Source organism: Saccostrea echinata, unplaced genomic scaffold (assembly GCF_033153115.1).
Source record: "Saccostrea echinata isolate AGI-Se365-2 ecotype Australia unplaced genomic scaffold, CSIRO_AGI_Sech_v1 ptg000054l, whole genome shotgun sequence".
NCBI lineage: Eukaryota > Metazoa > Mollusca > Bivalvia > Ostreida > Ostreidae > Saccostrea > Saccostrea echinata.
Genome location: NW_026889803.1, coordinates 13,547,004 through 13,559,604, shown reverse-complemented (window position 1 = coordinate 13,559,604; position 12,601 = coordinate 13,547,004). Strand labels below are relative to the sequence as shown.

Below are 12,601 nucleotides of genomic sequence, written 5' to 3'. Positions count from 1 at the left end.
TACGTTGTATTATTCTGAATCCATATACACGGAAATCATAAACAGATCCTTAACGTTTATGTTAACTACAATATTGTGATGGAACGGTTTCATTTTAATACTGAGCTCCAAACTGGTCCCAAGAGTCCACTCTACACTTTTATCGATTTAATCTGCACCATAACTGTAATACAATCGGCCCTGGACGACTATTTGTCTCCAGGCTCTTCGAGAAACATTACCAGAGCGACAATTGATGGTGGTGAGTATTTTCATTATTGGAACATTGTAAATTTGTAAGACCTCCTCAATCCACAAATGCATACGATAGAGTGTGAAATATAGATGAAATTAATGGTTTCCGAAAAGATATTGATGTTCGAACAACTATCTGGCGTAGCTTTTCTGCCAAAAGGAACTCGGTAAATATACCCAGGGTAGTTTCAAATCGATACCAGCGTTGTTATCTCGTTTCGAAAAGGTCTGTCATTTGATACAGCTCTGTTGTATGTCAAAACGTCAGGGTAAAATTCCCATAATAAAGGTATTTGAATTTTCATTTTCAGCTTCATTCACATCAGTCGAGTCATGGCAAAAAGGTTAACATATTGAACTGATTGATTGGATACAAAGTCTTACACGTGACAAACACAACAGTGATCAATATCTTTATTAGATCAAGCAAATATAAAAGAAAATGCCAGGGACCTCATGGTATTAGCGAGAGTTGCTTCAAGCAAAATGACTTTGTAGACGGAGGAAATGGATTAAAAAGTGCAGCAAGAGGAGCTTTACAATGGATCATAGTGACCGCTTCCTGTCACCAAATGTGGCCGAGGAACATGGACACCATACCAGATCGAGGTCCTTTAAGGGTCGACCTCGACCGAAGGAACATGATGAACATGAATTCCGTCCTCGGAGGAATAGCATGCCTTCTCACCATCATACACATCGCGGACATTCTCCTAATAATATTGCAGACGGCGAAGATGAGGAATCTAAAGGAGCACTGTGCAGGGTACGATCTTTCAAGACAACATCCAAAGGTGGTATTGTTAATCGTGGTGACAGCGTCAAACGCAATAGGTACAAAGATCACCTACATGCTTCTAACAGTTTTTCATCAGACAATGAAGTTCGGCATGTATCCAGTTCAGATTTAGAATGTGTTGGCCAAAATGAAGAGACAGAGAATGTGCCTTTTACTGTTGTTGTGTTAGGGCCTGCTGGTGTTGGCAAAACTCTTCTGACAACACAGTTTATGACGTCAGAGTACATTGGAACGTCATCTGATGGCGACGGTGAGTAACAAAGTCACTCTTTGCCATCGGCTCATACATTAACCTCTGTCGATGGCTCGCGTATATCATGCAAAGTGATAAACACGAGAAATAATGCGTTTGTTTTAATTCATTGTAACAGTATGATTAAATGCCAGCGCTAACGTTTGTCCTTTAAGGTAGATATTTACTAAATATGTCTAGAACTATTAATTTGATTTGAAATAATCCCCAGAATGTCATGTTTTTCACTTTATGTGAAAAGCCCATTGCAGAGGTTTCTGAGGGTGGGACGAACCACGGCTCTGCTAGGGAGATTTCCTTTCATTTTGCAACTATAAACAAAATTCTGAAATACTACTATAAATGTACACAAGGTTTGAAAATGGCAAGTGCATTTGTCGTAAAATCATTATAAATTCCCTTCCGGTGGAATGAATTGAGATTTATGATATGCAGCATATTATCTTGAACACACCATTTGATGGGGTTGATCGATTGTACGTGGAGAGGAAAGGGATAATGGAAAGATAATATGCCATTGCATTGGTCTATTGTTGTAAATTCCTCACCAAAGCCCTAAATGATTTCATAATTATAGACTGGAATGCTAGGATATCAAGTGGATGAGGGTATTTTGCTCCTTTTCTTCATTTCACCACTTAAGTGCATGAACCATTAAAGGATTATCATCAATCGCGAGACGACAGAGATGTGAACAGTTGTGGACCAAAGTTTCCTATACAGCAAAAAAACTTGATAAAAGTTCAATTGCTTCCAAGTAAAACATGTATGCACTAGAATGCTAGCCTTAATTGATCATGTGACGCTACTAAATGCAGCGGGACCTAATAATCTCAGTGAAAGCAATTGGTATGAATTTAAAATGAAGTATTTCTGCTTTTATGATTAACGACTTTGACAGAAATCGATTAAGTTACATGCCCTTGCAGATAAATCAGATAATTTTTTTTTGGGGGGGGGGGATCAAACAAAAGCCATGTATTTTCTAGTAATTTTTCTTCCTTTACCATGCCCTCTAAAGAAAATTGACATTTCCTTGTTTTTTTGTGAGGAAAAAAACTAATAACGTAAACATATGCTTCGTGCAGAATTGACGATCTTTGTTATTTTGTTTTCCCTTGATTGGGATTACAACCATCGAAGATCGTTATTATTTACTTTATTAGATTTACTGGGATATAATCATGAAAATACTAGTATGACATTAAATGTACGCATATTGAATGACGCATTCTCTCTGTCAATGCAAATTAAAAATTGCTTTTTTTTTCGAAAGTGTTTCAGGATTTTGGCTCAGCATTCACAGCATATATATACATATAAATAATTGAATATCTACGTGGAATTGTATATATTCGTCTTTATTTCACCCCGTTTTTGCTTCTAAACTCAAAGTTCTTCAACAATCAATTATAATCCATCAGACGATATTAGAAGCATGCATCAATAATGTAAAGTCCACAGTGTATAATATAAAATTCTCCCTACAGGGTGCGCTTAAACACACTGTTTATATATGCTCTCTTATACCAGAAAATTATCGTTAGATTTATACGGCATCCCTCTCTGACTAACTTTGTTTTGTTCTTAATCGATCGGATGTTTTTCCTCGTTACAGCTTTCCATTAACACCAAATAAATTGCGCCTCTAAAAAGGGTCTTTCTTCAGTGATTATGCGATTGAAACTTCTTTAAACGCTGAAATAACGAGCTTAAGCATTTCTAAGAGCTCCATTGTCACATCTGGCTACGGATATTGCCCCGAGATCAATAGAAGATTGGCCTTTGCATTCTATCCGTCAGCTTGGACCTCATTTTTCTGTACACCGAACAAGAAATAGTGTTTGTACTGTTACAATATTTGTAATTCATAAAGAAGAAGTTCGTGAATAAAATATTAAATACACATGTATTGAAATATGTCAATCTACATGCAGACTTGGTCCTCAAAAAATGAAGGAATCTCAGTTGTATTATCTTGTTTTCAATTGAATATCCGTTAGAAATAAGATACATGGATGCGGTTTCATGGTTGGATGTGCCACGAATGGTAATTGATTCACTTTACATCGTGTAAAAAGTGCAGTAAAATAATAGGCCTATGAAGGTGCCAGATGTTACCATTCAGGGAGGTATTGATTATACAGATGGTGCAGCTACAAATTACTAACAATAAAACCGCTTGACTTTTTTTAAAATTCAGAATATCAAATTTTAATCAGTTACAGTTCTCATATTCTTTTAAAATAACTGATTTGCATGAAGTAATAAATGTAATAGGAAAAATTACTATACGTCAGTAGCTAAATAAATGAGATATTGTGCGCTTATTTGTGTTTTCCAAAGTGGTCGATTAAATATGAATGTTAGCTTTTTCCTTTTTACATTTTAAAGTATGGGAATGTGGTACCTTGATTGACTTTCTTGCAATAAAGAATGAACAGAGAATTGGGAGAAATATTTCTACGAATGTTACCATAGTCAATGGCAACAATTTAAAAAAAAAATATGATGGCTTATAAATCAAAACCTTTATTGTAAACATAAGAAAATTGAATTTCTAAGTTAGAAAATGAAAAATTTTGGGACTAAATATTTTTATTCAATTGAGAAACAGAAGCTTAAGCCGCCACAGTCTTTCGCCGAGAACCTTCTTCAAATCCCCTACAATAAAGCTGCAGCTCTACCCTCATTTTTTTGTTCTTTTCCCGTAGTATTTTACATTTTTACCCCTATGAGTTTAAGCCTTTAAACGTTTTTGTAACTCTGTATCAATCAGCTTAGAAACGAATTAATTTTATGGTAAGAGTTATTGCACAAAAATGCCAAAAGTACAGTCAGATCTCGTTATCTCGAGCTTCGAATTCACAGGACCAAGAAAATACATGTACTTCGAGATATCCGAGGATTCGATATATCCATGGTAAAATACTTGAGAATAAAAGCTATTGGGACTTTAAAATCACTTCGACATATCCATGGTCCATAGTATTCGAGATATTCGTGTTCGAGATACCGAAGTTCAACTGTATACAATTTTCTTCGTGTACATTTTGACTGTTAGGTACTGTAAGGTCAAATTATAAAATTCCAAATCATTCAATATTGAAAAAAAATTAAGTATCTACTTAGATTAATAGATTAATTTTATTTCTAAAATAAAAAAGAAGTGGAACAACAGGCCACGAAGAACACAAGGGGATGATAAGATTACAAATATATTATAAACGTACTTCAATACAGTATTTTATGAATAAAATCAAAGACTTTTATTAACGAAAATTCTGCACAGCCTCATTTTAACCATCAATTAGTTTTAATTATAGAAACTGTATCCTCGCAATGCATCAACATCATGACGTAGATTTGACCTTGATTTTCAAGGACAATATGTCTACCCACTTTTGGTTCTGCATAGCCACATATCGTCCACTACGTTAATCTCCGACAAAATCACTCTGTGTCTTGGACGGATTATTGATTGGCGTTCGATCTGCCTGCAGACAAGAAAACTGTGACACATTTAATTACGAGAAAAGCCGTGGAATATGTTTAACCATTAGCTTACACAATTTCTAAAGACGATATTTTTTTATTTTTGTTGCACTTGGTCTACTTTCTCCGAAGTAATTACTTTTCAGTTTGAAACCCTAATCAATAATTTTTTTCTCTCTTAACTAATCAGTGGCCAAATTAATTAGTATTCAATTTTTTTTAGAGTTTGAACTTGCGTGATGTTTTGACATTTAGCATGCAAGATATCCATTATATGAGCTCGGAGCTTAAGAGAATACAAAGCTGATGGAAGCCATGATGCAATTTTTAAAGATCATTATTATCTTTTTACCAGTTATTTTCTTCGTTTTTTGTTTGAAGGCTGCATACAGGACTTCAGAATACAAAAGATAATGTCGGTTTGCCATGAAAAGATTATATGGTTATGAAAGAAAAAGACAATTTTCTTCCAAAAAGAGAATAATAAGCCCAACTGGTGGAGTGCAAGAAAATAATTTAACGTTGATAATCAACAAAGAAAATATTACAGACCGCCAGGCTTGTTAAGAAACAATACTAACACATTTCTGCGATAAAATATGTAAAGGTTGTTATGTTTTCATCAATGAATTATCTAAAGAGAAATCCCATTTTACAAATTGATTTTCCATATTGTTATGGTTGAACGTCGCCATCAGCGTCCCGATCACAGGCACTTGACGTTACATATTTTTCATAAATAAAAATATAACCCCATGCCTACTAATTATTAGGTATAGGGTTATTAATTCTTTAAAGAAAATATGTCAAGTGCCTGTGATTCCGAAGTTCTCCGCTCTACAGTATTTTTCCGGATCGATCGATCGAGAGAAAGAAAGAAAGGTCTTGTCACAAGGAATATACATGTGAAATATGATAGCCCTAGCACCAACCGTTCAAAAGTTATAGCCAAGGTTTATGTTTTTGAAAAATAGGTTAAAGGGTTAAATTTCAAGGTCAAAGGGTTAAATTATTGGTAGCCAAGGGAAGGTCTTGTCACAAGGAATATACCTGTGAAATATGAAACCCTAGCTCAAACCGTTCACAAGTTGTGGCACAGGTTAATGTTTTTCCAAAGTGCGTCAAACTCCAAGGTCAAAGGTTCAAAATTGTTGGTACCTAAGGGAAGGTCTTGTCACAAGGAATACACGTGTAATATAAAAGTCCTAGTTCCAACCATTCAAAACTTATGGCCAAGTTAAAGTTTCTTTTAAAAGTGGGTAAAACTCCAAGAAGGTTAAGGTCAAAGGGTCAAAATTACTAGTAGTTGTACCTAACAAAAGGTCTTATCACAAGAAATACACATGTGAAGTATGAAAGCCCTAGCACTAACCATTCAAAAGTTATGACCAAGGTTAAAGTGTGGTTAAATTTTGCAAAAAGTGGGTCAAACTCCAAGGTCAAGAATTCAAATGCGTCGGTACCCAAAGAAAGGTCTTGTCACAAGGAATATACATGTGAAATATGAAAGCCATAGCTCCAACAAATCAAAAGTTATGGCCTAAGGTTTAAGTTTTTTGCGGACAAACAGACAGACAGTGTAAAAACTAACGAATCTTCGATTACGGGGGCATTAAAAAAACACAATTTATTATCGTGTTAAACTGAAATTTATACCTTATTCTCGTTTTTTATACAAAACTGAATTGAAACCGTTCAAAAAAACCATCAGACTTTCATTTCAGAAAGTTGGGTTTCCATTCAAATTAAAACATTCTCAATAAATTGAATCTCCATTACATAACTTGTCTCTCTACAAACATAAGTGCGACGTCTTTATGTTAAATGCAATTTTAGAAACTTTTTTTTTGGGGGGGGGGGGGGGAAGGATAACTCAAACATTCCTTTTCGTTCTTCTTCAATTCATTTGACATTTATTTTCAAGTAATAATCATACAGTTTGATAAGCAAACTCCTTTAATTTCAAGTTTGCCGCGTGTTACATTGCGGATATTGGTGAAATATTATCTTCTCAAAAGATTCAAATGGAAGGTATGAAATTTTACTCAATCCGTGCCTAGATATGTAAAAAGTTGTTTAATTAAATGTATGGACAAACTGCCGACTGTAAAAAGAGGGTATTTCCATTTTATCATCAGATATACTTGCAGTTGTGTTTAAAATTCGAAAAGCAGAATTATTTACGGAATAAAGAGATGACTTTATTTTTCTAGGAGGTGATAAAACAGTGACGGTACAGCTAGATGGCGAAGAATCCACAATCCGATTTATAGATCCTTCCAGAGAAGAGGTAAATTTACAGGGCAGTCCATTAACAGCCGGGCATAGCTTCCGTTCTTTTTATCTTCGAAATCTCGGTGGTTGAACTGTTCAATTTATTGTGTGTTTGTTAAGTTTGGAAGGGATTTTTCCCGTACTTTAAGTTCTCTGGGTTCTTTTTGGAAGTTACTTAGTGCAAAAATATTTTTCATTTAAAATGGCCTTGTCCTATGTTTCTGCCAGCACCCTTATAAATCTCTATATATTTTTATCACTTTATAGGTTATTATTGTGAAACTTGAAAAATTAAAATCCATGCGGCTTAACTTATTCATTTTACATATAAACATGACTTAAGCTGTTATTTTCAATATTTTTTGAAAAAAAAGTTTGTTTGTATCATCTGTCCTTCAATGTCACTCCTACATTTAAAAATATATTTGACATACTAGTAATTTTCCTGTTCAATATGAAAATGTTGAGTTAATTTAATGGGCTTTTTCCACAATAACATAACTTTGTAACAAAACATTTACACAATAATAATTTACACGCATCGACAATGTTTCAGAATCCTCTACTTTGATCGATCGCGATTAACCTTAGTTATGGTCTTGGTCGCAGGCAATTTGGAAATGAAACTCTTTGAAAGAACAATTGTAACAGTTGATATACCAGTACAGGAGTTTTTAAATGTATGTATATGAATCCCAGAAGATGTCATTCTCAGCAAAACAAAAACTATAAAAGAAATAAACAAACTTTTTTTGCATTTACAAATGTGTTTGACGTGAATGAAAAGAGCATAATGCGCAACACACCAGAATATTTTCAAGTAAATTTCAAATTCACACGAACACGTTGAAAATCACGTGATTTTTATGGTAAATTCTTCTCACGTAAACAAGAGACACATTTTTGCCGTGGCATTTTCTTTCGTTTGTGCTCACGCAAAATCGTTGTCATTTATCTTTTCGCAAACCTTTAGTATTTTCATGAAATTAGCCTTTTTACGAGTATATGACAAACGATCTACTTGGTTCATTGCAACCTTGATTTACAAATACACGAAATAAAGTATACAGTACTGATATGAGAAAAATTATGAGCGAAACGCAGCACTTCTGTATGTTTAAATATTCCAGTGATTTTCTACTCCACTTTTTCTCCTAAATTTAAAAGTATCATATACATGTAGTAAGCGTAGTTAAAATTGAGGAGAAAATTCTGGATGGGCAACAAATAATGTATAAGACAGGCCAGTAGCAACGGTTTCAAAAGGGGGGGGCCTCCCAAAGAAATCTGACAGGCAAAACAAAACAAAACAAAACAAAACAAAAACAAACAAAAAACAACAACAACAACAACAACAAACAAAACAAAAAAAAACATCAACTCTCAAAATCCTCGACCTTATATCAACAAAAAGTAGGGGGCCAACAAGCATCTAAATGAAAATTTACTAATAGCATAATACTATACTCAGAAAAAGGGCCCCGCGTTCTACGGGCCTGTTAGACCAATTATCGGTAAGTCAACATATTACTGAATTGAATTATCGTGGATCTTTTTATAGAGTTTCGGTGTTTAATTTGAACACTCTGGTATATTCTCTATTTTAAACTTCTAAAAAATAGTCTTGAACAAATCAAGATGTTTCATTTCTATACATGATATTTTAGTTTCATACCTTTTAGCACAAGCCCTAAACAATTCAATTAAAAACACTATACCTTACATCTTGAAAATAAATTCAGTGTAAGTATACATGGGTTTGCAAACTTTATATACGCATTAATTTAGTATGTCTGAAAATGGAATAAATTTTACGGTTTGACAACTTTCTGTATTTTTACCAATTCCATAAATGATTTCCGTAGTTAGTGTACCATTAAAATCAACCACATTATTATTGTTCACAGGAAGACGTAAACGAGCATGAAGTTGATGCCTACCTTGTTGTTTTTTCCGTCAACGACCGGTCAACGTTTGAGATGGCGGTCGAGACTTTGTTTCAGATTCGACATGAGCTCTGTTCCCAGAAAGCAGTTATTCTGGTCGCCAACAAAATTGATATTGTCAGAAAAAGGGTCATTTCTTCAGAGGGTACGTTTTTTCTAGGAAAAAGCAACAGGTTTGTTTGAGAAGAAATACATATACATGTATATTATTATGTTAAGTTTGCATTTGAATTGCGGGATTCTGAATATATATATATATATATATATATATATATATATATATATATATATATATATATATATATATATATATATATAAAATTCTTAGTAGCTACAAATCTGCTGACCTAGGTATATAAGCAAATGGAAACATTGCATTTCAACTTTTTCCGCACACTTTACATATATGCAAATCTTTACATATATTTTTTCGGTACCTCTAATCTTTTTATGCCTGCGATGCTTTCTCGCATGACAAAAGCCACTGACTTTAACTTGATGCCTTATGTAAATAATTTCACATTTTCCTGCTTGCGTGAATTCATCAACCACAGTTTTTGCTATTATAAATAGCATTTACAATACTGTTAAAGACGTGTATGTCTGCATCAAAATGAAAAGTCATAGGGCAATGCACATTATCAGTCAGACAAATTCTTATGTTGTGATGGTTTTCTTTTCGTTTTTTATGTGATTGGCTACGACCAAACACAGTTGGCTCCATTCTCAGAATCTGACAACGCTTACAGGAAAGCTTCTCGTATTACTAGTGTTTTCGTTTGATATTATGTAACGTGTTTATATATACCAACAATATACTTTTTCAAATCATTTACTCTGTGATATATATGATATATTAACAATAACACGATGGACAAAAAAAAATTAAATCTTTGCAAGAATTTTATTTTTACCTCATTTAGAAAAAAATAATTCATTATTTAAAAAAAAAATGGTCGTGCATGAAGTTTTTTACTTGTGTACATATCTGTTCCATTTCCTACATTAAAAAGTCCAAAATTCAAAGGAAAATGATGCAGTTGTGTTTTACATGTCCTAATCCTTTCCTCTTGTGTAATGTTTTGTGTTTGCCTCAATATAAGTTATCGATCGGAATATTACATTTTAGAGGATCTGGATGAATTGCATACACATTCAATGAGATTTCATCCCACTTAATTATTTATCAATTAAATGCCAGGTTATGCATTTGTTCTAAATTTTGGAGTATTTCCAAAGCAACGGAAGTTGTGGATTCTAACTATGAAAAACGTAGAAGTGTTTCGAATATGCAGGAAACAGCGTATAGCCTACCGTTGCTATTTATAGAGGACGTTTTAGGTTTAAAACGGCATCTGCGAATCGGTAGAAAATATGATTGAAGTTATCAAATGATTTTCGAAGCTAGATCTCACTGACACCGACAAAAGTGTATGATAATTAAAATCAGGTGTGAATCGAGGTAGCTGCAATAATGTAGCCCTCTCCATTTTTTTTTGGGGGGGGGGGGGGGGCAAGCACAAGTCTCGGTACATCACGCGAGACCTTCGGGGCTGCTAATACATGTTACATGCAAGTTGTGTTTTGCCTTGTGTCAGCGTTCAAAGGGCTACTTTACTGATAATGAATAAAAATTCCATATAATATTACACTTTGTTGAAATTGCAGAAGCTCGTGCGGCAGCACACCAGTACGATAGCAAATACGCTGAGACATCAGCGGCCCTGAATCACCATGTGGATGAACTTCTGGTCGGTGTGCTCAGTCAAATTCGGCTTAAACATGACCCGGAAGCAGTTGAGGAACATGAAGCGCACAAAACCCACAAGGAACACCGAAGGGGCTCCTTTCGAATTGCCAAAGGAATTCTTACAAAGCTGTTCAGAAAACACAGTAAAAAAGACAAGTCATGCGAGAATTTGTATGAGTTGTGACGTTATATTCTTCAATTGTACTTCAGTGGTTACATTTTATTACCATTGTCAAAAATGAAATTTGTAAATTTGCTTTTATATATGCTTTTGTATTTCATGCAGTAGCTGATTATTTCGTTGTTTTTCTTTTCTGTATATATATCAGACAAGAAATCACTGGCAACAATTGGTCCAAATTTTTACATACGTGATCTTCGACCAAAAGAAAAAAGGAATTTACTTTTACACTAGACAAGTATTTTGCTAATTAAATATTGATATTTTTTAGGGATAAATTTTTTTTGAGCAAAAACATGTTGAAAACAAAACAACAAAGTCCCATTATACTAAATCAAATTTTACAGTAAATATGTCTTTGTGTCAAATAATGTCGTTAGACGGTGGCTAGTTTTCTTTATATGCATTGTAGAGGAATTTACGATAATTACCAAATTAAAAACTTCAGATTTCAGGTCAGTTATTGTGATAATTAAAAAATTGAACATCAGATTTCAGAAGAAAAGAAGAAATTAAATTCATTAAAAACACAGTTTGGCAATGTTATCGGATTTCATCCTTTCGACTGAAAGGCGCATCCTGTAAATTTCTGAAATAGGTACTGGTTGGACGTAATTTTAATATAACTGTATTGTAAATACATGTATTTACTTTTATTTCCAACCAGTCTATTCAAAATTTACAACGTGTCACGTGTGGCCAATGGCGTCTTTCGATGATATAAAATTTTGTTCAGTGCATATTTCGATTTTCCTGTTTTATTCTAATGTTTTTAAATAACCTCAACCATATTTTCAACTGAAATCACGTGGTCAAAAATATGCAGTTACAAACCATATCAGTAAGGAATATCATCGTATGCAACACATTTTTCCATTGCTTTGAACATGAGCGTAGTTATGCGTTGACATATAGTGACTACCTATTTCTTAATTTACGTCAGAATATTATGCCAGCTCTTGTCTGGTGTACTTTTTTTTATCATCTAATAAAAGTTCTTTGTTGTCACATTTTCACACAGGAGTTCGCGTATCAATTTTACCGAAATTTTCAGTGAATATAAAAATACTGTGTTATTATTACAGGTATTACGTATTTTTATATTTACTGAAAATTTCGGTAAAATTGATAGGAACGCGCACTCCAGTGCATTTTAATATAATGTTGATGCTTTTTGCATATTACATTGTCCAAGCTGCAAAGCCAAACCAATATTTCTTTTGTCATTTTGTTTCATTTTCATCACATACGGGTTTACCGAGGATATTTTATTACAATGTAATGTCACACTGTAAATTCTGAATTTTCTACGTTATACACCGTAACATGTATATATTTACGTCCATATACAAATGTACTAAATTCGAAATATACAGTATGACAGGTGCTATAGGGCATCATGTTTGTAAATTTATAAAACCGAGGGTATGTTGTATTAATATATTATATGACATATAAAATTCCATACAAAATAAAGATATATTTGTATGCACAGGTGTTTTCATCTCTTATTACAAAGAGGCATTAAATTGGAAGGAGATATACGGTTACAGTTGAAAGTTTATATAACAAGAGGGCCATGGGCCACATCGCTCACCCGAGCACATCGGCTGGGGAAAAGCACAAATCACTTCAGTATTGAAAAGTTAACATGGCGGGGATGGGAGAG

At 33.8% G+C, this 12,601-nt stretch overlaps 2 protein-coding genes across 2 annotated transcripts in view; one reads left to right on the top strand and one right to left on the bottom strand.

Moving 5' to 3' along the window:
• LOC133206389 (E3 ubiquitin-protein ligase TRAF7-like) overlaps positions 1–12,601 on the bottom strand; it is a 324,928-nt gene that overhangs the window by 127,026 nt on the left and 185,301 nt on the right. The gene's annotated exons all lie outside the window — the stretch shown is intronic.
• LOC133205324 (GTP-binding protein GEM-like) lies at positions 29–12,391 on the top strand. The gene is made up of 5 exons (XM_061341110.1): positions 29–241; positions 546–1,283; positions 6,995–7,071; positions 8,963–9,146; positions 10,670–12,391. Exons 2-5 carry the CDS (start codon positions 776–778, stop codon positions 10,933–10,935), a joined length of 1,035 nt encoding a protein of 344 aa, XP_061197094.1. The 5' UTR covers positions 29–241; positions 546–775; the 3' UTR covers positions 10,936–12,391.